This window comes from Oncorhynchus tshawytscha, linkage group LG10 (assembly GCF_018296145.1).
Source record: "Oncorhynchus tshawytscha isolate Ot180627B linkage group LG10, Otsh_v2.0, whole genome shotgun sequence".
Taxonomy (NCBI): Eukaryota; Metazoa; Chordata; class Actinopteri; order Salmoniformes; family Salmonidae; genus Oncorhynchus; species Oncorhynchus tshawytscha.
In genome coordinates, this window is record NC_056438.1 from 4,105,678 (window position 1) to 4,133,111 (window position 27,434).

Below are 27,434 nucleotides of genomic sequence, written 5' to 3' on the forward strand. Positions count from 1 at the left end.
ATAAACACGAATGGTTAAAAAATAAATCACATAGACATCTTGAGACATGATTTAAAACATCTGTAGATAAGACACATTGGTAGAGAAACCATTGAAAGTATTGGTTTGGAACAATGATTGATGATGATGATGATGATGATGATTTCCCTAACCCCTTGACCCCTCCAGGACTGCCACGCAGAAGACATACCAGGACTCGCCTTTACGCAAGAGATTGAAATTCACTGAACTCACTGAGTTCAATTTAGTTTGCACGCAGAAGAAATACCAGGACGCGCAGAGTCCTGAGTTCACCCCATTTAGTTTGCATGCAGAAGAAATACCAGGACGCGCAGAGTCCTGAGTTCACCCCATTTAGTTTGCACTACATAGATCAATGTTTCATTCTGTAATCTAATCAACGCTAATGCAACAAACAAAAAAACAAATCTAACTTTGATTGAAAGTGATTTTGTTGTAGTCTGTCTGTCTAAAACTGTAAGGGTACAGCCTATTGGCTACTGTCTAAAACTGTAAGGGTACAGCCTATTGGCTACTGTCTAAAACTGTAAGGGTACACTACAGCCTATTGGCTACTGTCTAAAACTGTAAGGGTACAGCCTATTGGCTACTGTCTAAAACTGTAAGGGTACAGCCTATTGGCTACTGTCTAAAACTGTAAGGGTACAGCCTATTGGCTACTGTCTAAAACTGTACGGTTACAGCCTATTGGCTACTGTCTAAAACTGTAAGGGTACAGCCTATTGGCTACTGTCTAAAACTGTAAGGGTACAGCCTATTGGCTACTGTCTAAAACTGTACGGTTACAGCCTATTGGCTACTGTCTAAAACTGTACGGTTACAGCCTCAGTGGAAACGTGCGCTGGAAGTTGCACAGAATACTCACAACTTTCAAGTTTCCTCTCACTAAACCTGAAATTTGCTCAGTACCCCAAAAAAAACAATTAAAATGAGCATTGCCCCTGACCTCTAAATACCTAATTTCAACTTCCACTTCAATCGAAACACCTGCTCCCGTCCGCATCTGCGTTGAAAAATGTCCTTTGGATGCTGACATTTCAGAGTCCATGCTGACATTTCAGAGTCCATGCTGACATTTCAGAGTCCATGCTGACATTTCAGAGTCCATGCTGACATTTCAGAGTCCCATGCTGACATTTCAGAGTCCCATGCAGACAGAAGTGGAAGTTGGATATTGCAGCATTTCGTTTGAGCCAAGGGGACGGCAAGGAACGGGAAGGTGTACAATAGGCTTAACCCGTGACCCCTGACCTCTATGTGAACTTCTTAGTGAAGCGTAGTTTGAAGTATGCGATCGCCAGGAAGATTACGGTCATGATCGCCAGGGCAACGTGATTCTGCCACAGCCCCCACGTGGTGTAGTCGATCCCCTGGTTCTTCAGAAAGTCTTCCCCCGTGCATCTGGACACAGGAGAGAAAGGTTCCTACCTCAGAAACAAAACACCTCATTATGGAGAATCTCACTGAGAGATTTCCCTTGTAAAATAACTCTCCTGACATCAATGGGTAATTTAAATAGGTATAGTGAGACATTATCACTTACGTCATACCAGGGGGCAAGGTGCCGTTGAGGGGAATGTCTCCACAGAACTGGAGACCTACAAACTCATTAATTTGGAGAGCTGTTAGTCCGTACCGAGGGATGCTGAGGTACTGGAACCAGGCTAGCCACTCAACAATACTGGGCAGGTTCACCAACAGGCCTGAGAAGATCTGATAAGGGAGGGGAGAGAAAGAGTAGAGGAGGGGAGAGGAGGGGAGGGGAGAGAAGAGGAGGGGTGGGAGGAGAGGAGAGAAGAGGAGGAAGGGGAGGGGAGTGGGAGGTGTAGGGAGAGGGAGAGGGGAGTGGGAGAGAAGAGGAGGAAGGGGAGAGGTTAGGAAGGAAAGCGAGAGGAGGGGAGGGGAGTGGGGGGCAGAAGAGGAGAGCAACATTATGTTTGATGTTTATAATAATTTCATATTAGTGTGTGTGTGTGTGTGTGTCTCAATTCAGTTCAAAGGGGCTTCATTGGCATGGGAAACATGCTAACATTGCCAAAACTGTCTCTCTGTCTCTCTCACCATCATGAAGACGAAGGCTATGGTCATGAAGATGTTGGCGATCGCCACAACACTCTGGTCAGCTGATATAGCCATGGTCATAGCAGTAGCTGTATAGGCTACCAGAGCTACGGTCAACATGAACAGGAAGAAGGCCTCCACTGTAGCTTTAAACCCTGGAGAATATAGAAATGTCATACTAGATCAGAACAGAAATATACTAGATCAGACCATATTAATATTATACTAGATCAGAAATATACCAGATCAGAACATAGAAATATAACACTAGATGAGAACAGAAATATACTAGATCAGACCATATAAATATTATACTAGATCAGAACAGAAATATACTAGATCAGACCATATTAATATTATACTACATCAGAACAGAAATATACTAGATCAGACCATATTAATATTATACTTGATCAAAACAGAAATATACTAGATCAGACCATATAAATATTATACTAGATCAGAACAGAAATATACTAGATCAGACCATATTAATATTATACTAGATCAGAACAGAGAAGTGTAATACTAGATTACAACATAGAAATATAAGACTAGAGCAGAACATAGAAATATAACACTAGATGAGAACTGAAAAATAATACTAGATCAGAACAGATAAATATAATAAATGATCAGAACAGAGAAACATAATACTAGATCGGTAAATAAAAATATATTATGAGATTGGAACAGAGAAATATAATACTAGATGAGAACTGAAATTTAACACGAGATTAGGACATAGAAATACAATGCTAGATCAGAACACAGAAATAAAATGCTAGATCAGAACACAGAAACACAATGCTAGACCAGAACACAGAAATAGAAATATTATACTAGAAAAGATGTGACATGACACTGACTAATGACGTGTGTGTGTGTTCGTTCATTGGTTTGTTTGTGTGGGTGAAGGGTCCACCCAGCGATCATGGGTTAGGGTTCACTGTGTCTACCCACCGATCAAGGGTTAGGGTTCACTGTGTCTACCCACCGATCATGGGTTAGGGTTCACTGTGTCTATTAGGGTGGAGGGTCTACCCACCGATCATGGGTTAGGGTTCACTGTGTCTATGAGGGTGGAGGGTCTACCCACCGATCATGGGTTAGTGTTCATTGTGTCTACCCACCGATCATGAAGTAAGCCACACAGCTGAAGAAGATGGCAGGGAGCGTCCTTAAGGTGATGATGTCACTGAGTAATTTACACAGGAAGTAGACTGATACTCTGTAGTAACCGCTGATGTACTCATGACTGGGGAGAGAGAGAGAGAGAGAGAGAGAGAGAGACAAAGAGAGAGAGAGACAGAGAGTCAGAGAGAGAGACAGAGAGAGAGAGACAGGGAGTCAGAGAGGGAGACAGAGAGAGAGACAGAGACAGAGAGAGAGAGTGTGTGTGTGTGTGTGTGTGTGTGTGTGTGTGTGTGTGTGTGTGTGTTACTCACATGAACAGTTTTCTCTCTGTGATGAAGAGCTCAGCAGAAGACACGGAACTGAAACACTGATTGGTGGTGATGAAGAATAGAGCACCCATCCTGGTAGAGACGACAACACACACACACACACACACACACACACACACACACACACACACACACACACACACACACACACACACACACACACACACACACACACAGACAAACGTTCAACACACACACACATGGATCACATACACGTAAATTAGATTCCTGTTAGGACCACCCATATGATTCCTCTTAGGACCACCCATATGATTCCTCTCAGGACCACCCATATGATTCCTCTTAGGACCACCCATATGATTCCTCTTAGGACCACCCATATGATTACTCTTAGGACCGCCCATATGATTCCTGTTAGGACCACCCATATGATTCCTCTCAGGACCACCCATATGATTCCTGTTAGGACCACCCATATGATTCCTGTTAGGACCACCCATATGATTCCTGTTAGGACCACCCATATGATTCCTCTCAGGACCACCCATATGATTCCTCTCAGGACCACCCATACGATTCCTCTCAGGACCACCCATATGATTCCTGTTAGGACCACCCATATGATTCCTGTTAGGACCACCCATATGATTCCTGTTAGGACCACCCATATGATTCCTCTTAGGACCACCCATATGATTCCTGTTAGGACCACCCAAATGATTCCTCTCAGGACCACCCATATGATTCCTCTCAGGACCACCCATACGATTCCTCTCAGGACCACCCATATGATTCCTGTTAGGACCACCCATATGATTCCTGTTAGGACCACCCATATGATTCCTGTTAGGACCACCCATATGATTCCTCTTAGGACCACCCATATGATTCCTGTTAGGACCACCCAAATGATTCCTCTCAGGACCACCCATATGATTCCTCTCAGGACCACCCATATGATTCCTGTTAGGACCACCCATATGATTCCTGTTAGGACCACCCATATGATTCCTGTTAGGACCACCCATATGATTCCTGTTAGGACCACCCATATGATTCCTCTCAGGACGGCAGGTAGCCTAGTGGTTAGAGCGTTGTATAGTATAGTGTGTAGTATATAACATGTCTAGTATAATCACTCATACTGTACAGTACTGTGAGGGTTCTAGTTCTCTCTCTCTCTCCTGCATTTGGTCACAAACTTGGGTAGGCTTTCAGCTGAAATTGCTTGTTTGAAATGATTAAATATTCTGCTGAGATTTTCTATATGTTTCTATCTGGTTACTGTAGAAATGTACGACATTTACCATCATTCTGTTTTGAATGTGTTTTTAACAGTTTTGGAAACAGCGTGTATTTGAAGCATTTGAAAATGTGCTGCAAATATACAGTGGAGTATGAATGAAAAAAAGAGTTCATGGATTTTGAGAAGAATGTGGTCATTGAATGCATTTTGTGTGAAAGCAATGAAAAACGCTTCAAAGTTTGATCCACCTACACTTCTGTTTCACTGTGTGAAGAGTTTCTACGATGTGACTTCAGTTTTGACCAATGCAATTAGCATTGTTAGTTAGCATTGTTAGTTAGCATTGTTAGTTAGCATTGTTAGTTAGCATTGTTAGTTAGCATTGTTAGTTAGCATTGTTAGTTAGCAATTGAAAAAAACTTGTAATACATTATATTAAACACACACACACACATTAAACTCATACACACACACACACACAAACACACAAACATTAAACTCATACACACACACACACACACACACACACATTAAACTCATTAAACGCATTCGAACACACAGACCTGTTCTGTAAGCCACTCTGGTCATTCTTCACTCCAAAGAATATGGCCCCAACGATGAGGGCCAGGAATACAGTCACTCCAATCTGGATGAGAGAGAGAGAGATCAAATCATGAGAAAACCAAAAGATAATTACTTAACAAAAAAACTGAGCAAACTAGAATGCTATTTGGCCCTAAACAGAGAGTACACAGCGGCAGAATACCTGACCACTGTGACTGACCCAAACTTAAGGAAATAGCCTTGATATTGAGAAAGGCCGCCGTAGGCAGACATGGCTCTCAAGAGAAGACAGGCTAGGCACACTGCCCACAAAATGAGGTGGAAACTGAGCTGCACTTTAACCTCCTGTCCAATGTATGACCATATTAGAGAGACATAGAGTATTTCCCTCAGATTACACAGACACACAAATCATTTGAAAACAAATCCAATTTGGATAAACTCTCATATCTACTGGGTGAAATTCCACAGTGTGCCATCACAGCAGCAAGATGTGTGACCTGTTGCCACAAGAAAAGGGCAACCAGTGAAGAACAAACACCATTGTAAATACAACACATATTTATGCTTATTTATTTTCCCTTGTGTACCCTTTGTACATTGTTGCAACACAGTATATATACGTAATATGACTTTTGTAATGTCTTTATTGTTTTGAAACTTCTGTATGTGTAATGTTTACTGTTCATTTTTATTGTTTATTTCATTTTTGTATATTATCTACCTCACTTGCTTTAGCAATGTTAACACGTTTCCCATGCCAATAAAGCCCATTGAATTAGACAGACAGACAGACAGACAGACAGATCACATTGTATGATTTTTAAGTAATTAATTTGCATTTTATTGCATGACATAAGTATTTGATCACCTACCAACCAGTAAGAATTCCGGCTCAAACAGACCTGTTAGTTTTTCTTTAAGAAGCCCTCCTGTTCTCCACTCATTACCTGTATTAACTGCACCTGTTTGAACTCGTTACCTGTATAAAAGACACCTGTCCACACACTCAATCAAACAGACTCCAACCTCTCCATGATGGCCAAGACCAGAGAGCTGTGTAAGGACATCAGGGATACAATTGTAGACCTGCACAAGGCTGGGATGGGCTACGGGACAATAGGCAAGCAGCTTGGTGAGAAGGCAACAACTGTTTGCGCAATTATTATAAAAAATGGAAGAAGTTCAAGATGACGGTCAGTCACCCTCGGTCTGGGGCTCCATGCAAGATCTCACCTCATGGGGCATCAATGATCATGAGGAAGGTGAGGGATCAGCCCAGAACTACACGGCAGGACCTGGTCAATGACCTGAAGAGAGCAGGGACCACAGTCTCAAAGAAAACCATTAGTAACACACTACGCCGTCATGGATTAAAATCCTGCAGCGCACACAAGGTCCCCCTGCTCAAGCCAGCGCATGTCCAGGCCCGTCTGAAGTTTGCCAATGACCATCTGGATGATCCAGGAGAGGAATGGGAGAAGGTCATGTGGTCTGATGAGACAAAAACTCCACTCGCCGTGTTTGGAGTAAGAAGAAGGATGAGTACAACCCCAAGAACACCATCCCAACCGTGAAGCATGGAGGTGGAAACATCATTCTTTGGGGATGCTTTTCTGCAAAGGGGACAGGACGACTGCACCGTATTGAGGGGAGGATGGGATGGGGCCATGTATCGCAAGATCTTGGCCAACAACCTTCTTCCTTCAGTAAGAGCATTGAAGATGGGTCGTGGCTGGATCTTCCAGCATGACAATGACCCGAAACACACAGCCAGGGCAACTAAGGGGTGGCTCCGTAAGAAGGATCTTAGGTCCTGGAGTGGCCTAGCCAGTCTCCAGACCTGAACCCAATAGAACATCTTTGGAGGGAGCTGAAAGTCTGTATTGCCCAGCGACAGCCCCGAATCCTGAAGGATCTGGAGAAGGTCTGTATGGAGGAGTGGGCCAAAATCCCTGCTGCAGTGTGTGCAAACCTGGTCAAGAACTACAGAAACTTATGATCTCTGTAATTGCAAACCAAATATTAAGTTCTGCTTTTCTGATGTATCAAATACTTATGTCATGCAATAAAATGCAAATTAATTACTTAAAAATCATACAATGTGATTTTCTGGATTTTTGTTTTAGATTCCGTCTCTCACAGTTGAAGTGTACCTATGATAAAAATTACAGACCTCTACATGCTTTGTAAGTAGGGAAAACCTGCAAAATTGGCAGTGTATCAAATTCTCCCCACTGTAGATAGATAGGAGAGCTTCCACAGACCAACAAAGAATTCGAAAACAAATCAAATTTTGATAAACTCCCATATCTACTGGGTGAAATATCACAGTGTGCCATCACAGCAGCAATATTTGTGACCTGTTGCCACAAGAAAAGGGCAACCAGTGAAGAACAAACACCATTGTAAATACAACCCATATTTATGTTTATTTAGTTTCCCTTTTGTACTTCAACTACTATTTGCACATCATTACAACTCTGTATATTGACATAATATGACAATTGAAAGGTCTTTACTCTTTTGGAACTTCTGTGAGTGTAACACACACACACAACAACACACACATACAGACACACACCTGAGCGAAGGACGTCTGAGGGTTGAGGATGAGGTTAGTGAAGGTTCTCTTCAGGACCCATCTGAACTGAGTAGAGAAGGAGGTGTTGTACGTGATGGTCCGAGAGGGAGTCTTCACACTGGAGAACAAGAAGAAGAAGATGGTCCATTAACTTGCAGAGGACAGACCAGACCAGACCAGACAGACAGACAGACAGAGACAGTGTGTGTTGGTACCTGTACTCCCTGTTCATGGTGATGCGTTCTAACTGGGCCTTGGTCTCTCCATAGTACTGACTCCCCCGGTACTCCTGGACCAGATGGTCCTCGATGTTCTGCCTGGAACTGGTTACCCTGTCTGGGTCAGAGTCTGGGGGGGGGGGGATAGAGGGGCCAGAACAGAGGTAAATGGAGGGTAAACAAAGTTAGGGAGGGAGGATATGAAGAGACAAAATATGTCTCCCAATTGGATGACCTGACTGATCCCGCCCACTGACTCTGCTCCTTAGCCAATCAGAACTCACTGTCTGCTTCCTTTATCCTGTCGAAGGCGATGGAGGTAGAATCTCCATTGATCACGTCCAGGAAGAAGTCAGCCGGGTTGTTGTGGGGTTCACAAGTGTATCCTGGGTAATGATGACATCATAGTTGTAATTACAGAAAAGGTTTGGATACAGGAAAGGTTGAAAAATTGATACACTGAATGGATCTCAAATGCATCTGTTCTTAGTAACCTCTAAAGAGAGACAATATAATGATGGACATAATAACTGTTCAGTAACTCTAGACATTTCTACTTGGTTTGCCAGCAGAGAGCTGAGACTACACTGTCTGGTTAGCAGGAGGAGTGTGATTTAGAATCACTAGAAACATGACATTTCTAAGGATTGAGTCTCACCGATGTTAGAGAAGTAGTCTAGAGCACTCTGAGCGGGGCCGTGGTAAACCTGTTTACCGCTAACCAGCAGAGTCAGACTGTCAAACAGACGGAAGATGGAATAACGAGGCTGGTGGATGGACAGGATGATGGTACGGCCATGACTAGACATCCTGATAGAGAGAGAGGAGGAGGGTTAGTGTTACAATACCCAGACTACAATACCCAGACTGCAATACTAAGACTACAATACTAAGACTACAACACCCAGACTACAATACACAGACTGCAACACTACAACACCCAGACTACAATACCCAGACTACAATACAAAGACTGCAATACCCAGACTACAATACCCAGACTACACCACCCAGACTACAATACCCAGACTACAATACACAGACTACAATACACAGACTACAATACCCAGACTAACCTGCAGAATTAGCACTACTATACCCAGACTGCAATACCAAGACTACAATACCCAGACTACAATACCCAGACTACAATACCCAGTCTACAACACCCAGACTACAATACCCAGACTACAATAACCATACTAACCCCCCAGTACTAGCACTACAATACCCAGACTACAATAGCCTGTCTTCAATAACCAGTCTACAATACTCAGACTACAGCACCCATACTAACCCGCAGAATTAGCACTACAATACCCAGACTGCAATACCAAGACTAAAATACCCAGACTACAATAACCAGTCTACAATAACCAGACTACAATACCCAGACTACAAAACACAGACTACAATACCCAGACTACAATACCCAGACTACAATACCGAGACTAACCCCCAGTATTAGCACTACAATGTCCAGACTGCAATTCCCAGACTACAATACCCAGGCTAACCCCCAGTATTAGCACTACAATACCCAGACTACAATACCCAGACTAACCTCCCAGTATTAGCACCACAATACCCAGACTACAATACACAGACTAACCCCCTCAGTATAAGAACTACAATACCCAGACTACAATACCCAGGCTAACCCCCAGTATTAGAACTACAATACCCAGACTACAATACCCAGGCTAACCCCCAGTATTAGCACCACAATACCCAGACTACAATACACAGACTAACCCCCTCAGTATTAGAACTACAATACCCAGACTACAATACCCAGGCTCACCCCTCAATATTAGAACTACAATACCCAGGTTCTACCTCTTGAGCAGTAGTAGTACAGAATTAGCTGTGCTCGAGTACAGGCCGGTGGTGGGTTCATCCAGAAAGAGAACTACAATACCCAGGCTAACCCCTCAATATTAGAACTACAATACCCAGGTTCTACCTCTTGAGCAGTAGTAGTACAGAGTTAGCTGTGCTCGCGTCCAGGCCGGTGGTGGGTTCATCCAGAAAGAGAACAGGAGGGTCGATGATCAGCTCCATACCGATGTTTGTCCTCTTCCTTTCCCCTCCTGATATTCCCCTGATCAACTGGGTACCAACCTGCAGACAGAATACACACATTCATAGTAACACACACACTCTGTCGTCTCCCCCACATCCCCCCACATAAACCCGTCCACACTGACCCGTGAGTCTGCTACTTTAGTGAGGCCCAGTTCTGTGATGAGTCGGTTGACTTTGTCTTCTTTCTCCTTCTGGCTGATGGAGGACGGAAGACGCAACGCTGCAGAGAAACGGAAGTTCTCCCTCACAGTCAGAGTTCCCATCACCACATCATCCTGATAGGGGGTGGGGGAGAGAGAGAGAGAGAGAGAGAGAGAGGGGGGAGAAAGAGAGAATACGAAGAGTTATCTATCCAAAACGGAGATGTATGGATAAACCACTTCTCCAATCTATTTGGCTCTATAACAAAGAACAAACAACAAAAACATAAACATTATCAAATACAAATCTTGGAATCAACTATTAAAGACTACCAGAACCCACTGGATTCTCCAATTACCTTGAATGAGCTACAGGACAAAATAAAACCCTTCCAACCCAAAAAGGCATGTGGTGTTGACAGACAACAAATTCCAATTGGCTATTTAACATCATCCTTAGCTCTTGCATTTCCCCAATATTTGGAACCATGGACTGATCACCCCAATCCACAAAAGTGGAGACAAATTTGACCCCAATAACTACCATGGGATATGCATCAACAGCAACCTTGGGAAAATCCTCTGCATTATCATTAACAGCAGACTCGTACATTTCCTCAGTGAAAACAATGTACTGAGCAAATGTCAAATTGTCTTTTTACCAAATCACCGTACAACAGACCACGTATTCACCCTGCACACCCTAATTGACAAACAAACAAACCAAAACAAAGGCAGCCTTCTCATGCTTTGTTGATTTCAAAAAAGCTAACAACTCAATTTGGCATGAGGGTCTACTATACAAATTGATGGAAAGTGGTGTTGGGGGTAAAACTTATGACATTATAAAATCCATGTACACAAACAACAAGTGTGCGGTTAAAATAGGCAAAAAACACACACATTTCTTCCCACAGGGCCGTGGGGTGAGACAGGGATGCAGCTTAAGCCCCACCCTCTTCAACATATATATCGACGACTTGGCGAGGGCACAAGAAACGTCTGCAGCACCCGGCCTCACCCTACTAGAATCTGAACTCAACTGTCTACTGTTTGCTGATGATCTGGTGCCTCTGTCCCCAACCAAGGAGGGCCTACAGCAGCACCTAGATCTTCTGCACAGATTCTGTCAAACCTGGGCCCTAACAGTAAATCTCAGTAAGACAAAAATAATGGTGTTCCAAAAAAAGGTCTAGTTGCCAGGACCACAAATCCAAATTCCATCTAGACACTGTTGCCCTAGAGCACACAACAACAATACCTTGGCCTAAACATCAGCGCCACAGGTAACTTCCACAAAGCTGTGAACGATCTGAGAGACAAGGCAAGAAGGGCATTCTATGCCATCAAAAGGAACATAAAATTCAACATAACAAATTTCAACATACCAATTAGGATCTGGTTAAAAATACTTGAATCAGTTAAGGAACACATTGCCCTTCATGGTTGTGAGGTCTGGGGTCCGCTCACCAACCAAGAATTCACAAAATGGGACAAACACCAAATGGAGACTCTGCATGCAGAATTCTGCAAAAATATCCTCCGTGTACAACATAAAACACCAAATAATGCATGCAGAGCAGAATTAGGCCGATACCCACTAATTATCAAAATCCAGAAAAGAGCCGTTAAATTCTACAACCCCCTAAAAGGAAGCGATACCCAAACCTTCCATAACAAAGCCATCACCTACAGAGAGATGAACCTGGAGAAGAGTCCTGGGGCTCTGTTCACAAACACAAACAGACCCCACAGAGCCCCAGGACAGCAACACAATTAGACCCAAACAAATCATGAGAAAACAAAAAGATAATTACTTGACACGTTGTAAAAAATAAACAAAAAAACAGCAAACTCGAAAACTATTTGGCCCTAAACAGAGAGTACACAGTGGCAGAATACCTGACCACTGTGACTGATTCAAACTTAAGGAAAGCTTTGACTATGTACAGACTCAGTGAGCATAGCCTTGCTATTGACAAAGGCCACCGTAGGCAGACATGGATCTCAAGAGAAGACAGGCTATGTGCACACAAGACAGGCACACTGCCCACAAAATGAAGTGGAAACTGAGCTGCACTTCCTAACCTCCTGCCCAGTGTATGACCATATTAGAGACACATATTCCCTCAGATTACACAGACCAACAAAGAATTTGAAAACCACCCCGATTTTGTTAAACTCCCATATCTACTGGGTGAAATACAACAGTGTGCCATCACAGCAGCAAAAATGTGTGTCCTGTTGGCAAAAGACAAGGTCAACCAGTGATTAACAAACACCACTGTAAATACAACCCATATTTATGATGATTTATTTTCCCTTTTGTACTTTAAAACTCCTTAAAGCTAGGGGGCAGCATTTTGATGTCCTGATGAAACGCGTGCCCAAAGTTAACTGCCTGTTACTCAGGCCCAGAAGCTAGGATGAGCATATAATTGGTTGATATGGATAGAAAACACTCCAAAGTTTCTAAAACCTTTAAATGTCTGTGTGTATAACAGAGCTGATTCGGCGAGGTTTTCCCCGAACCTTCCAGGGGGGGAAAAAACGAGGTCATAGATTTTCTATGGGAAACCCTATTTATTAGGAACCTGTTTGCAGTTCCTATGGCTTCCACTAGATGTCAACAGTCTTTAGAAATTGGTCGATGTTTTTCTTTTGAGAAATTAAGAAGTAGTGCTATTCATTCCATGTGTCATTCTGAAGGTCCTTACTATTTTGGTGCGCGTGAACAGGAGCGTGCTCCGTGTTATTTTTCTTCGGTATTGGAAACAGATTATCTCTTCTTAAATTGTATCGATTATTTACATTTTAGGATACCTGAGGGTGGATTAGGAACGTTGTTTGAAATGTTTGGACCAAGTTTACAGGTAACTTATTAGATATTTTGTAGTCATGTTGGGCGAGTTGGAACCGGTGTATTTCTGAATCAAACGCACCAAATAAATGAACCTTTTGGGGATATAAAGAAGGACATTATCGAACAAAACAACCATTCATTGTGTCACTGAGACATTTGGGATTGCAAAAAGAAGAAGATCTTCAAAGGTAATGCATTTATTATATCGTTATTTCTGGCTTTTGTGTCCCGCCTGGTTGAAAAATGATTTTCATGTGTTTGTACGCGGGGCGCTGTCCTCAGATAATCGCATGGTCTGCTTTCGCCATAAAGCCTTTTTGAAATCTGACTGCGGCTGGATTAACAAGAAGTTAAGATTCATTTTGGTGTATTACACTTATATTTTTGTGAATGTTGAATATTGATATTTCTGTAGTTTGAATTTGGAGCCCTGCAATTTCACTGGATGTTGTCAAATCTATCCCGCTAGAGGGTGCGTGAAGGGATCACTAATAGGTTAGTTAACCATTTGTACATCGTTGCAACACTGTATATAGACATAATGAACCATTTGAAATGTCTTTATTATTTTAGAACTTCTGTGAGTTTAATGTTTACTGTTCATTTTATTGTTTATTTCACTTTTGGATATTATCTACCTCACTTGCTTTGGCAATGTTAACATATGTTTCCAATGCCAATAAAGCCATTTGAATTTAAATGAATTGAGAGGGAGAGAGAGAGAGAGAGAGAGAGAGAGAGAGAGAGAGAGAGAGAGAGAGAGAGAGAGAGAGAGAGAGAGAGAGACAGAGAGAGAGAGAGAGAGAGAGAGAGAGAGAGAGAGATGGAGAGAGAGAGAGAGATTAATAAAGGGATTAATATAGGTAGCACACACATGAAAAACGTCATACCCAATGCACAAACATTGACACTTGTGACTGTAGTCTGGTCACTGGTGTGTGTGTGTGTGTGTGTGTGTGTGTGTGTGTGTGTGTGTGTGTGTGTGTGTGTGTGTGTGTGTGTGTGTGTGTGTGTGTGTGTGTGTGTGTGTGTGTGTCCAGTCCCCCACCTGGACCACGTATCCTGAGAGACATTTGAAGTTGGGAGGTTGAGGAGCTCCGTCTATCAACACCTCTCCAGCCAGGCCTGCTGGGTCCTTCCTGGCTGCCAGCACATCCAGAAACCTACACACAACACATCCCCAAACTTTACACAACTATAATACAACCCCAACCAATACACAACTATAATACAACCCCAACCGTCACACAACCCCAACCAATACACAACTATAATACAACACAACTTCAACCATTACACAACTATAATACAACACAACTACAACCATTACACAACTATAATACAACACCAACCTTTACACAACTATAATACAACACAGCCACAACCTTTACACAACTATAATACAACACAACCCCAACCTTTACACAACTATAATACAACACAACCCCAACCTTTACACAACTATATTACAACACCACCCCAACCATGACACAACTACAATACAAACTTTTTTTAAACAACCCCAACACAACCATTCGTCATAATGTTAGCTATCAACGTTCAATGAGAGTCACAGGTTTGTCTAAGTCAGCTGAAAATGTCACTTACGATGACTTCCCGCTTCCTGTGGCCCCCATGATAGCGTTCAGTCCTGGTTTCATCAGACCGCTGTAGAGACAGGAAACAAACATCTGTTAGTGCTGAGCTGGACAACAGATCTGATGCCCCAGCAGATACTCTCCAAGAGAACGGTTGGCAGGTGGTTATTATTCAAAACCTCTATATGATAATAATTCTAATATATTAAGAATATATGTTATTTACGCTTATATATCAAATCAAAGTTTATTTGTCACGTGCGCCGAATACAACAGGTGTAGTAGACCTTACAGTGAAATGTTGAATACAACAGGTGTAGTAGACCTTACAGTGAAATGCTGAATACAACAGGTGTAGTAGACCTTACAGTGAAATGCTGAATACAACAGGTGTAGTAGACCTTACAGTGAAATGCTGAATACAACAGGTGTAGTAGACCTTACAGTGAAATGCTGAATACAACAGGTGTAGTATACCTCACAGTGAAATGCTGAATACAACAGGTGTAGTAGACCTCACAGTGAAATGCTGAATACAACAGGTGTAGTAGACCTCACAGTGAAATGCTGAATACAACAGGTGTACCTCACAGTGAAATGCTGAATACAACAGGTGTAGTAGACCTCACAGTGAAATGCGGAATACAACAGGTGTAGTAGACCTCACAGTGAAATGTTGAATACAACAGGTGTAGTAGACCTTACAGTGAAATGCTGAATACAACAGGTGTAGTAGACCTTACAGTGAAATGTTGAATACAACAGGTGTAGTAGACCTTACAGTGAAATGCTGAATACAACAGGTGTAGTAGACCTTACAGTGAAATGTTGAATACAACAGGTGTAGTAGACCTCACAGTGAAATGCTGAATACAACAGGTGTAGTAGACCTCACAGTGAAATGCTGAATACAACAGATGTAGTAGACCTCACAGTGAAATGCTGAATACAACAGGTGTAGACCTCAGTGAAATGCTGAATACAGTAGGTGTAGTAGACCTCACAGTGAAATGCTGAATACAACAGGTGTAGTAGACCTCACAGTGTAATGCTGAATACAACAGGTGTAGACCTCAGTGAAATGCTGAATACAGTAGGTGTAGACCTCACAGTGAAATGTTGAATACAACAGGTGTAGTAGACGTTACTGTGAAATGCTGAATACAACAGGTGTAGTAGACCTCACAGTGAAATGCTGAATACAACAGGTGTAGTAGACCTTACAGTAAAATGCTGAATACAGCAGGTGTAGACCTCACAGTGAAATGCTGAATACAACAGGTGTAGTAGACCTTACAGAGAAATGCTGAATACAGCAGGTGTAGACCTCACAGTGAAATGCTGAATACAACAGGTGTAGTAGACCTCACAGTGAAATGCTGAATACAACAGGTGTAGTAGACCTTACAGTGAAATGCCGAATACAACAGGTGTAGTAGACCTTACAGTGAAATGCTGAATACAACAGGTGTAGTAGACCTTATAGTGAAATGCTGAATACAACAGGTGTAGTAGACCTCACAGTGAAATGCTGAATACAACAGGTGTAGTAGACCTCACAGTGAAATGCTGAATACAACAGGTGTAGTAGACCTCACAGTGAAATGCTGAATACAACAGGTGTAGTAGACCTTACAGTGAAATGCTAAATACAACAGGTTTAGTAGACCTTACAGTGAAATACTGAATACAACAGGTGTAGTAGACCTTACAGTGAAATGCTAAATACAACAGGTGTAGTAGACCTCACAGTGAAATGCTGAATACAACAGGTGTAGTCCTTACAGTGAAATGCTGAATACAACAGGTGTAGTAGACCTTACAGTGAAATGCTGAATACAACAGGTGTAGTAGGCCTCACAGTGAAATGCTGAATACAACAGGTGTAGTAGACCTTACAGTGAAATGCTGACTACAACAGGTGTAGTTTACCTCACAGTGAAATGCTTAATACAACAGGTGTAGTAGACCTCACAGTGAAATGCTGAATACAACAGGTGTAGTAGACCTCACAGTGAAATGCTGAATACAACAGGTGTAGTAGACCTTACAGTGAAATGCTAAATACAACATGTGTAGTAGACCTTACAGTGAAATGCTGAATACAACAGGTGTAGTAGACCTTACAGTGAAATGCTGAATACAACAGGTGTAGTAGACCTTACAGTGAAATGCTGAATACAACAGGTGTAGTTTACCTCACAGTGAAATGCTTAATACAACAGGTGTAGTAGACCTCACAGTGAAATGCTGAATACAACAGGTGTAGTAGACCTCACAGTGAAATGCTGAATACAACAGGTGTAGTAGACCTTACAGTGAAATGCTGAATACAACAGATGTAGTAGACCTCACAGTGAAATGCTGAATACAACAGGTGTAGTAGACCTTACTGTGAAATGCTGAATACAACAGGTGTAGTAGGCCTTACAGTGAAATGCTGAATACAACAGGTGTAGTAGACCTTACAGTGAAATGCTGAATACAACAGGTGTAGTAGACCTTACAGTGAAATGTTGAATACAACAGGTGTAGTAGACCTCACAGTGAAATGCTGAATACAACAGGTGTAGTAGACCTCACAGTGAAATGCTGAATACAACAGGTGTAGTAGACCTCACAGTGAAATGCTGAATACAACAGGTGTAGTAGACCTCACAGTGAAATGCTGAATACAACAGGTGTAGTAGACCTCACAGTGAAATGCTGAATACAACAGGTGTAGTAGACCTCACAGTGAAATGCTGAATACAACAGGTGTAGTAGACCTTACAGTGAAATGCTGAATACAACAGGTGTAGTAGACCTCACAGTGAAATGCTGAATACAACAGGTGTAGTAGACCTTACAGTGAAATGCTGAATACAACAGGTGTAGTAGACCTTACAGTGAAATGCTGAATACAACAGGTGTAGTAGACCTTACAGTGAAATGCTGAATACAACAGGTGTAGTAGACCTCACAGTGAAATGCTGAATACAACAGGTGTAGTAGACCTTACAGTGAAATGCTGAATACAACAGGTGTAGTAGACCTACAGTGAAATGCTGAATACAACAGGTGTAGTAGACCTTACAGTGAAATGTTGAATACAACAGGTGTGTAGACCTCACAGTGAAATGCTGAATACAACAGGTGTAGTAGGCCTTACAGTGAAATGCCGAATACAACAGGTGTAGTAGACCTTACAGTGAAATGCTGAATACAACAGGTGTAGTAGGCCTCACAGTGAAATGCTGAATACAACAGGTGTAGTAGACCTTACAGTGAAATGCTGAATACAACAGGTGTAGTAGACCTAACAGTGAAATGCTGAATACAACAGGTGTAGTAGACCTTACAGTGAAATGCTGAATACAACAGGTGTAGTAGGCCTCACAGTGAAATGCTGAATACAACAGGTGTAGTAGACCTTACAGTGAAATGCTGAATACAACAGGTGTAGTAGGCCTCACAGTGAAATGCTGAATACAACAGGTGTAGTAGACCTTACAGTGAAATGCTGAATACAACAGGTGTAGTAGACCTAACAGTGAAATGCTGAATACAACAGGTGTAGTAGACCTTACAGTGAAATGCTGAATACAACAGGTGTAGTAGACCTCACAGTGAAATGCTGAATACAACAGGTGTAGTAGACCTACAGTGAAATGCTAAATACAACAGGTGTAGTAGACCTTAAAGTGAAATGCTAAATACAACAGTTGTAGTAGACCTTCCAGTGAAATGCTGAATACAACAGGTGTAGTAGACCTCACAGTGAAATACTGAATACAACAGGTGTAGTAGACCTCACAGTGAAATGCTGAATACAACAGGTGTAGTAGACCTTACAGTGAAATGCTAAATACAACAGGTGTAGTAGACCTCACAGTGAAATGCTGAATACAACAGGTGTAGTAGGCCTTACAGTGAAATGCCGAATACAACAGGTGTAGTAGACCTTACAGTGAAATGCTGAATACAACAGGTGTAGTAGGCCTCACAGTGAAATGCTGAATACAACAGGTGTAGTAGACCTTACTACAGTGAAATGCTGAATACAACAGGTGTAGTAGACCTAACAGTGAAATGCTGAATACAACAGGTGTAGTAGACCTTACAGTGAAATGCTGAATACAACAGGTGTAGTAGACCTCACAGTGAAATGCTGAATACAACAGGTGTAGTAGACCTTACAGTGAAATGCTAAATACAACAGGTGTAGTAGACCTTACAGTGAAATGCTAAATACAACAGGTGTAGTAGACCTTACAGTGAAATGCTGAATACAACAGGTGTAGTAGACCTTACAGTGAAATGCTGAATACAACAGGTGAGTAGACCTCACAGTGAAATGCTGAATACAACAGGTGTAGTAGACCTCACAGTGAAATGCTAAATACAACAGGTGTAGTAGACCTCACAGTGAAATGCTGAATACAACAGGTGTAGTAGACCTCACAGTGAAATGCTGAATACAACAGATGTAGTAGACCTCACAGTGAAATGCTGAATACAACAGGTGTAGTAGACCTTACTGTGAAATGCTGAATACAACAGGTGTAGTAGGCCTTACAGTGAAATGCTGAATACAACAGGTGTAGTAGACCTTACAGTGAAATGCTGAATACAACAGGTGTAGTAGACCTTACAGTGAAATGTTGAATACAACAGGTGTAGTAGACCTCACAGTGAAATGCTGAATACAACAGGTGTAGTAGACCTCACAGTGAAATGCTGAATACAACAGGTGTAGTAGACCTCACAGTGAAATGCTGAATACAACAGGTGTAGTAGACCTCACAGTGAAATGCTGAATACAACAGGTGTAGTAGACCTCACAGTGAAATGCTGAATACAACAGGTGTAGTAGACCTCACAGTGAAATGCTGAATACAACAGGTGTAGTAGACCTTACAGTGAAATGCTGAATACAACAGGTGTAGTAGACCTCACAGTGAAATGCTGAATACAACAGGTGTAGTAGACCTTACAGTGAAATGCTGAATACAACAGGTGTAGTAGACCTTACAGTGAAATGCTGAATACAACAGGTGTAGTAGACCTTACAGTGAAATGCTGAATACAACAGGTGTAGTAGACCTTACAGTGAAATGCTGAATACAACAGGTGTAGTAGACCTTACAGTGAAATGCTGAATACAACAGGTGTAGTAGACCTCACAGTGAAATGCTGAATACAACAGGTGTAGTAGACCTTACAGTGAAATGCTGAATACAACAGGTGTAGTAGACCTCACAGTGAAATGCTGAATACAACAGGTGTAGTAGACCTCACAGTGAAATGCTGAATACAACAGGTGTAGTAGACCTCACAGTGAAATGCTGAATACAACAGGTGTAGTAGACCTTACAGTGAAATGCTAAATACAACAGGTGTAGTAGACCTCACAGTGAAATGCTGAATACAACAGACTCTAACCAACGACTAATACGTACGTTTTATGTATGGGTGGTCCTGGAAATCCTACCTACTACGCCGGTGTTGTCACCCTGCTCTACCAACTGACCTACAGAGGACAATATCACATTCATAACATCATAACAGAACAATATTTGATGCCCTCAAATAATATTTTTATGGTTTATCTCTAGCGACGTAACGTGTTTATAACACATCTATAACATGACATAGCAGTCCCGCTAAAGCATCATTAGGTTGTTCTGTTGGATATGCTTTCTCGTGCAGAGGGATTAACTGCCGCTTAAACGTGTCAATGAACTACAATGACCATAATCCATTGCGTCAGTATTCTGTGCGGCTCAGACAGACCAGAGAGGAAGATGCAAAGCGAGAGGTTTCACTCTCTCCAAAAATCTGTTCAAAATCAGCCCAATGCGTTTCTGTGGGCTTATTTTGGGCTCCTATTGTTAGGGGGGAGACATGAGCATCTTGTCATTATATACAGATCTCTGGATGGATCCACTTTTACCCCTGTTAGGTTAGATACACACAGACCAGATATACCATCTAACAACAAGAGAGATCCACTGGATACACACAGACCAGATCAACTGTTATGTTAGATACACACAGACCAGATATACCATATAACCACAAGAGAGAGGGATTCACTGAATACAGAGTTACTAGACAGGTGATTACTACAGACTAGAAGTGATTACTACAGACAGGTGATTACTACAGACAGGTGATTACTACAGACAGGTGATTACTACAGACAGGACAGGGTGATTACTACATACAGGTGATTAGTACATACAGGTGATTAGTACAGACAGGTGATTACTACAGACAGGTGATTACTACAGACAGGTGATTACTACAGACAGTAGGTGATTACTACAGACAGGTGATTACTACAGACAGGTGATTACTACAGACAGGTGATTACTACAGACAGGTGATTACTACAGACAGGTGATTACTACAGACAGGTGAATACTACAGACAGGTGATTACTACAGACAGGTGATTACTACAGACAGGTGATTAGTACAGACAGGTGATTACTACAGACAGGTGATTACTACAGACAGGTGAATACTACAGACAGGTGATTACTACAGACAGGTGATTACTACAGACAGGTGATTACTACAGACAGGTGATTACTACAGACAGGTGATTACTACAGACAGCTGATTACTACAGACAGGTGATTACTACAGACAGGTGATTACTACAGACAGGTGATTACTACAGACAGGTGATTACTACAGACAGGTGATAGCTACAGAGAGTATGGAAACACAACGTTAGATGATCTGGCTGAATGATGACTTTAAGGCATTAAAAATAACAAAGTCATTAAATAAAAACTAAGTAATATATAAAACATAAATATTATATTATTTCATAGCCATAATGAGGTTTATCAGGTGATGTTGTGATGTTGCTGTAGGTAGGGAGTATATAATGGGGCATATCAGGTGATGTTGCTGTAGGTAGGGTGTATATAATAAGGTATATCAGGTGATGTGGTGTTGCTGTAGGTAGGGAGTGTATAATGAGGTATATTAGGTGATTTTGTTGGTAGGGAGTATATAATGGGGTATATCAGGTGATGTTGCTGTAGGTAGGGAGTATATAATGAGATATATCAGGTGATGTTGTGATGTTGCTGTAGGTAGGGAGTGTATAATGAGGTATATCAGGTGATGTTGCTGTAGGTAGGGAGTATATAATGGGGTATATCAGGTGATGTTGCTGTAGGTAGGGAGTGTATAATGAGGTATATCAGGTGATGTTGCTGTAGGTAGGGAGTATATAATGGGGTATATCAGGTGATGTTGCTGTAGGTAGGGAGTATATAATGGGGTATATCAGGTGATGTTGCTGTAGGTAGGAGTATATAATGGGGTATATCAGGTGATGTTGTTGTAGGTAGGGAGGGCCCTGGTCATTAATGCCAGGTATATCAGGTGATGTTGTGATGTTGCTGTAGGTAGATAGAATATAATGTGTATAATGAGGTATATCAGGTGATGTTGTGATGTTGCTGTAGGTAGGGAGTATATAATGAGGTATATCAGGTGAAGTTGCTGTAGGTAGGGAGTGTATAATGAGGTATATCAGGTGATGTTGTGGTGTTGTTGTAGGTAGGGAGTTTATAATGGGGTATATCAGGTGATGTTGTTGTAGGTATGGATGATGATCTTCATATGGTTGCACTCACAAGACTCCCATTTACCCAATAAATGCTCGTTTTGTTCGATAAAGTCCCTCTTTATATCCAAAAACCTTTTGTTGGCTCGTTTTGTTCAGTAATCTGGTCTTACTCCCTCATATTTCAGAATACAAGCCTGAAACAATTACTAAAGTCTGCTGACATCTAGTGGCAGTAAACTGTAAATCCAGTGAGTACCCCTCTTTCTGCACCATCCCCCTCTCACTATATAGGGAATATAATGCCAAAGGGCCCTGGTCAAAAGTAGTGCACTATATGGGGAATATAATGCCAATGGGCCCTGGTCAAACGTAGTGCACTATATAGGGAATATAATGCCAATGGGCCCTGGTCAGTAGTAGTGCACTATATAGGGAATATAATGCCAATGGGCCCTGGTCAAACGTTGCGCACTAGATAGAGAATATAATGCCAATGGGCCCTGGTCAAACGTTGCGCACTAGATAGGGAATATAATGCCAATGGGCCCTGGTCAGTAGTAGTGCACTAGATAGAGAATGTATTCTTATGTTTTGTTCTTTATTTATGCAGGTTAAACCCCATTGAGACCAGGGTCTCTTTCTGAAAGGTGCCCCGATCACAGCAATTCAACACCAATTACAATGAAAGATAAAACATCGATCAATACAAAACACATCAGAAAAACTGTTACGTTCCTCAGCTATGTGGTCCTTAATAATAAACACCCTAAGCTGCCTGAGCTGCACCAGAACATCCCATCGTAATGAGTTCTGCAAATTGATCCGCAAGGCGCATTAAAACTAAAAGCGGATTTACCTAATTTGGCGCAGACCCAAGGAACCTCAAGATTTAACCAACCCTAGGAATGTGGTTGGTAACTCATGTTTTTATACTTCAACAACGTAGTTAGGTAAGTTGTAAACTTGTGTAGTAGAACTCTGTAAACAAAAAGAGAATAGTGAAGTGATCTAGGGGTCTTTAAAGAGGACCAGCCAACCTTTAGATACAGGATGTAGTGATGAGTATTAAACCTGAGGACCAGCCAACCTTTAGATGCAGGATATAGTGATGAGTAAAACCTGAGGACCAGCCAACCTTTAGATGCAGGATGTAGTGATGGGTATTAAACCTGAGGACCAGCCAACCTTTTGGATACAGGATGTAGTGATGAGTATTAAACCTGAGGACCAGCCAACCTTTAGATACAGGATGTAGTGATGAGTATTAAACCTGAGGACCAGCCAACCTTTAGATACAGGATGTAGTGATGAGTATTAAACCTGAGGACCAGCCAACCTTCAGATACAGGATGTAGTGATGAGTATTAAACCTGAGGACCAGCCAACCTTTAGATACAGGATGTAGGATGAGTATTAAACCTGAGGACCAGCCAACCTTTAGATGCAGGATGTAGGGATGAGTATTAAACCTGAGGACCAGCCAACCTTTAGATACAGGATATAGTGATGAGTATTAAACCTGAGGACCAGCCAACCTTTAGATACAGGATGTAGGGATGAGTATTAAACCTGAGGACCAGCCAACCTTTAGATACAGGATGTAGTGATGAGTATTAAACCTGAGGACCAGCCAACCTTTAGATACAGGATGTAGTGATGAGTATTAAACCTGAGGACCAGCCAACCTTTAGATACAGGATGTAGTGATGAGTATTAAACCTGAGGACCAGCCAACCTTTAGATACAGGATGTAGTGAACCTGAGGACCAGCCAACCTATTAAACCTGAGGACCAGCCAACCTTTAGATGCAGGATGTAGGGATGAGTATTAAACCTGAGGACCAGCCAACCTTTAGATGCAGGATGTAGGGATGAAAAACCTGAGGACCAGCCAACCTTAGATACAGGATGTATGAGTATTAAACCTGAGGACCAGCCAACCTTTAGATACAGGATGTAGTGATGAGTATTAAACCTGAGGACCAGCCAACCTTTAGATACAGGATGTAGTGATGAGTATTAAACCTGAGGACCAGCCAACCTTTAGATACAGGATGTATTAAACCTGAGGACCAGCCAACCTTTAGATACAGGATGTAGTGTTGAGTATTAAACCTGAGGACCAGCCAACCTTTAGATACAGGATATAGTGATGAGTATTAAACCTGTGATAAAGTGAAGTGTGCTGTGGTAAACAGCATCCAAAGGTTTAAGAGTAGTGGCAGCTGAGTTTTGGTATATGGTGTGACCAGTCAAGAACTGCCAGGAAAGTTAACTGTACAATCTACTTCCCGCTGTTCAGGGAGGAGCAAGATCTATTTTGAATTTTAAAAAAGAAGCCCATTTTAAATCTTATCTTTTTAACGAGCTCATCAGTACCTTATTTAAACATTAAATCCTTGACAATCCAAACGCCCAGATATTTATCGGCAGGGACCCAATTGATGGGAGAACCCTTAAATTAACTAATGTAGTCTGAAACCTTTATTGCGAGAATTTCGAGAACAACATAAATATAGTCTTGCCCAAATTATGTACCAGTTTTAAACCAACCTGGGGCTTTTTGTAAGGTAACAAAGTCAGATTTCAGCTCTAACAACACCTGGTCTACAGTTGGGCCAACAGCATACATAACAGGATCATCTGCATATATGTAAATATTACGCATACATAACAGGATCATCTGCATATATATAAATATTACGCATTTTAACAGATAGACCTATATTATGTATATTACAAGTTAACAGGTAGACCAATATTAAGTATATTACAAGTTAACAGATAGACCAATGTTATTTATATACTATTTATATTACAAGTTAACAGATATGATTGTATTATTATATTAGCAATATCATGTTGTTTTACGTTACAGTCTTATTCTAAAATCTACATACAATATCCCATAATGACAATGCAAAAAAACAGGTTTTTGGAAATGTTTGCAAATGTATAAAAATAAAAAACCTGGAAATATCACATTTGCATAAGTATTCAGACTCTTTACTCAGTACTTTGTTGAAGCACCACATTTGGCAGCGATTAACAGTCTTGAGTCTTCTTGGGTATTACGCTATGATGCTACAAGCTTGGCACATATTTGGGGAGTTTCTCCCATTCTTCTCTGCATTTAGTAACTGTTAGTAAATCTAGTGTTTGAAGTTAAAAATAGAACATATCTGTTACCTTAGAGAGCCGTTTTATTTCTCTATTTGGTTAGGTCAGGGTATGATGTGGGGTGGGCATTCTATGTTGTTTGTTTCTATGTTTTGGCCGGGTATGGTTCTCAATCAGGGACAGCTGTCTATCGTTGTTAACCCTCGCAAACGTGTTAACCCTCGCAAGGCTGCAGGCCCAGACGGCATCCACAGCCGCGCCCTCAGAGCATGCGCAGACCAGCTGGCTGGTGTGTTTACGGACATATTCAATCAATCCCTATACCAGTCTGCTGTTCCCACATGCTTCAAGAGGGCCACCATTGTTCCTGTTCCCAAGAAAACTAAGGTAACTGAGCTAAACGACTACCGCCCCGTAGCACTCACATCCGTCATCATGAAGTGCTTTGAGAGACTAGTCAAGGACCATATCACCTCCACCCTACCTGACACCCTAGACCCACTCCAATTTGCTTACCGCCCAAATAGGTCCACAGACGATGCAATCTCAACCACACTGCACACTGCCCTAACCCATCTGGACAAGAGGAATACCTATGTGAGAATGCTGTTCATCGACTACAGCTCGGCATTCAACACCATAGTACCCTCCAAGCTCGTCATCAAGCTCGAGACCCTGGGTCTCGACCTCGCCCTGTGCAACTGGGTACTGGACTTCCTGACGGGCCGCCCCCAGGTGGTGAGGGTAGGCAACAACATCTCCTCCCCGCTGATCCTCAACACTGGGGCCCCACAAGGGTGCGTTCTGAGCCCTCTCCTGTACTCCCTGTTCACCCACGACTGCGTGGCCACGCACGCCTCCAACTCAATCATCAAGTTTGCGGACGACACAACAGTGGTAGGCTTAATTACCAACAACGACGAGACGGCCTACAGGGAGGAGGTGAGGGCCCTCGGAGTGTGGTGTCAGGAAAATAACCTCACACTCAACGTCAACAAAACTAAGGAGATGATTGTGGACTTCAGGAAACAGCAGAGGGAACACCCCCCTATCCACATCGATGGAACAGTAGTGGAGAGGGTAGCAAGTTTTAAGTTCCTCGGCATACACATCACAGACAAACTGAATTGGTCCACTCACACAGACAGCATCGTGAAGAAGGCGCAGCAGCGCCTCTTCAACCTCAGGAGGCTGAAGAAATTCGGCTTGTCACCAAAAGCACTCACAAACTTCTACAGATGCACAATCGAGAGCATCCTGGCGGGCTGTATCACCGCCTGGTACGGCAACTGCTCCGCCCTCAACCGTAAGGCTCTCCAGAGGGTAGTGAGGTCTGCACAACGCATCACCGGGGGCAAACTACCTGCCCTCCAGGACACCTACACCACCCGATGTTACAGGAAGGCCATAAAGATCATCAAGGACATCAACCACCCGAGCCACTGCCTGTTCACCCCGCTATCATCCAGAAGGCAAGGTCAGTACAGGTGCATCAAAGCTGGGACCGAGAGACTGAAAAACAGCTTCTATCTCATATGCATACGTATATACTGTACTCTATATCATTGACTGCATCCTTATGTAATACATGTATCACTAGCCACTTTAACTATGCCACTTTGTTTACATACTCATCTCATATGTATATACTGTACCTGATATCAGCTACTGTATCTTGCCTATGCTGCTCTGTACCATCACTCATTCATATATCCTTATGTACATATTCTTTATCCCCTTACACTGTGTATAAGACAGTAGTTTTGGAATTGTTAGTTAGATTACTTGTTGGTTATTACTGCATTGTCGGAACTAGAAGCACAAGCATTTCGCTACACTCGCATTAACATCTATAACCATGTGTATGTGACAAATAAAATTTGATTTGATTGATTTGATTTACTTAGGCAGCCCTTTTTCCCACCTGTG

At 42.1% G+C, this 27,434-nt stretch overlaps 1 protein-coding gene across 3 annotated transcripts in view; it reads right to left on the reverse strand.

Moving 5' to 3' along the window:
* Positions 1–754: 754 nt before the first annotated feature.
* The window catches only part of LOC112237032 (broad substrate specificity ATP-binding cassette transporter ABCG2-like), a 39,073-nt gene continuing 12,393 nt past the window's right edge, over positions 755–27,434 (reverse strand). For 2 of the 3 annotated variants that reach the window (XM_042328028.1, XM_042328027.1), the window contains exons 3-16: positions 14,821–14,880; positions 14,261–14,375; positions 10,332–10,484; positions 10,088–10,245; positions 8,780–8,931; positions 8,406–8,507; positions 8,119–8,251; positions 7,904–8,021; positions 5,319–5,401; positions 3,531–3,620; positions 3,216–3,340; positions 2,083–2,237; positions 1,565–1,734; positions 755–1,422 (exon numbers count right to left, since the gene is read on the reverse strand). In XM_042328028.1, coding sequence (XP_042183962.1) covers positions 1,275–1,422; positions 1,565–1,734; positions 2,083–2,237; positions 3,216–3,340; positions 3,531–3,620; positions 5,319–5,401; positions 7,904–8,021; positions 8,119–8,251; positions 8,406–8,507; positions 8,780–8,931; positions 10,088–10,245; positions 10,332–10,484; positions 14,261–14,375; positions 14,821–14,880 — 1,762 coding nt within the window. In that variant the 3' untranslated portion in view covers positions 755–1,274. The remainder of the gene's footprint in view (positions 1,423–1,564; positions 1,735–2,082; positions 2,238–3,215; positions 3,341–3,530; positions 3,621–5,318; positions 5,402–7,903; positions 8,022–8,118; positions 8,252–8,405; positions 8,508–8,779; positions 8,932–10,087; positions 10,246–10,331; positions 10,485–14,260; positions 14,376–14,820; positions 14,881–27,434) is intronic. The other variant, XM_042328029.1, reaches the window with a different exon arrangement.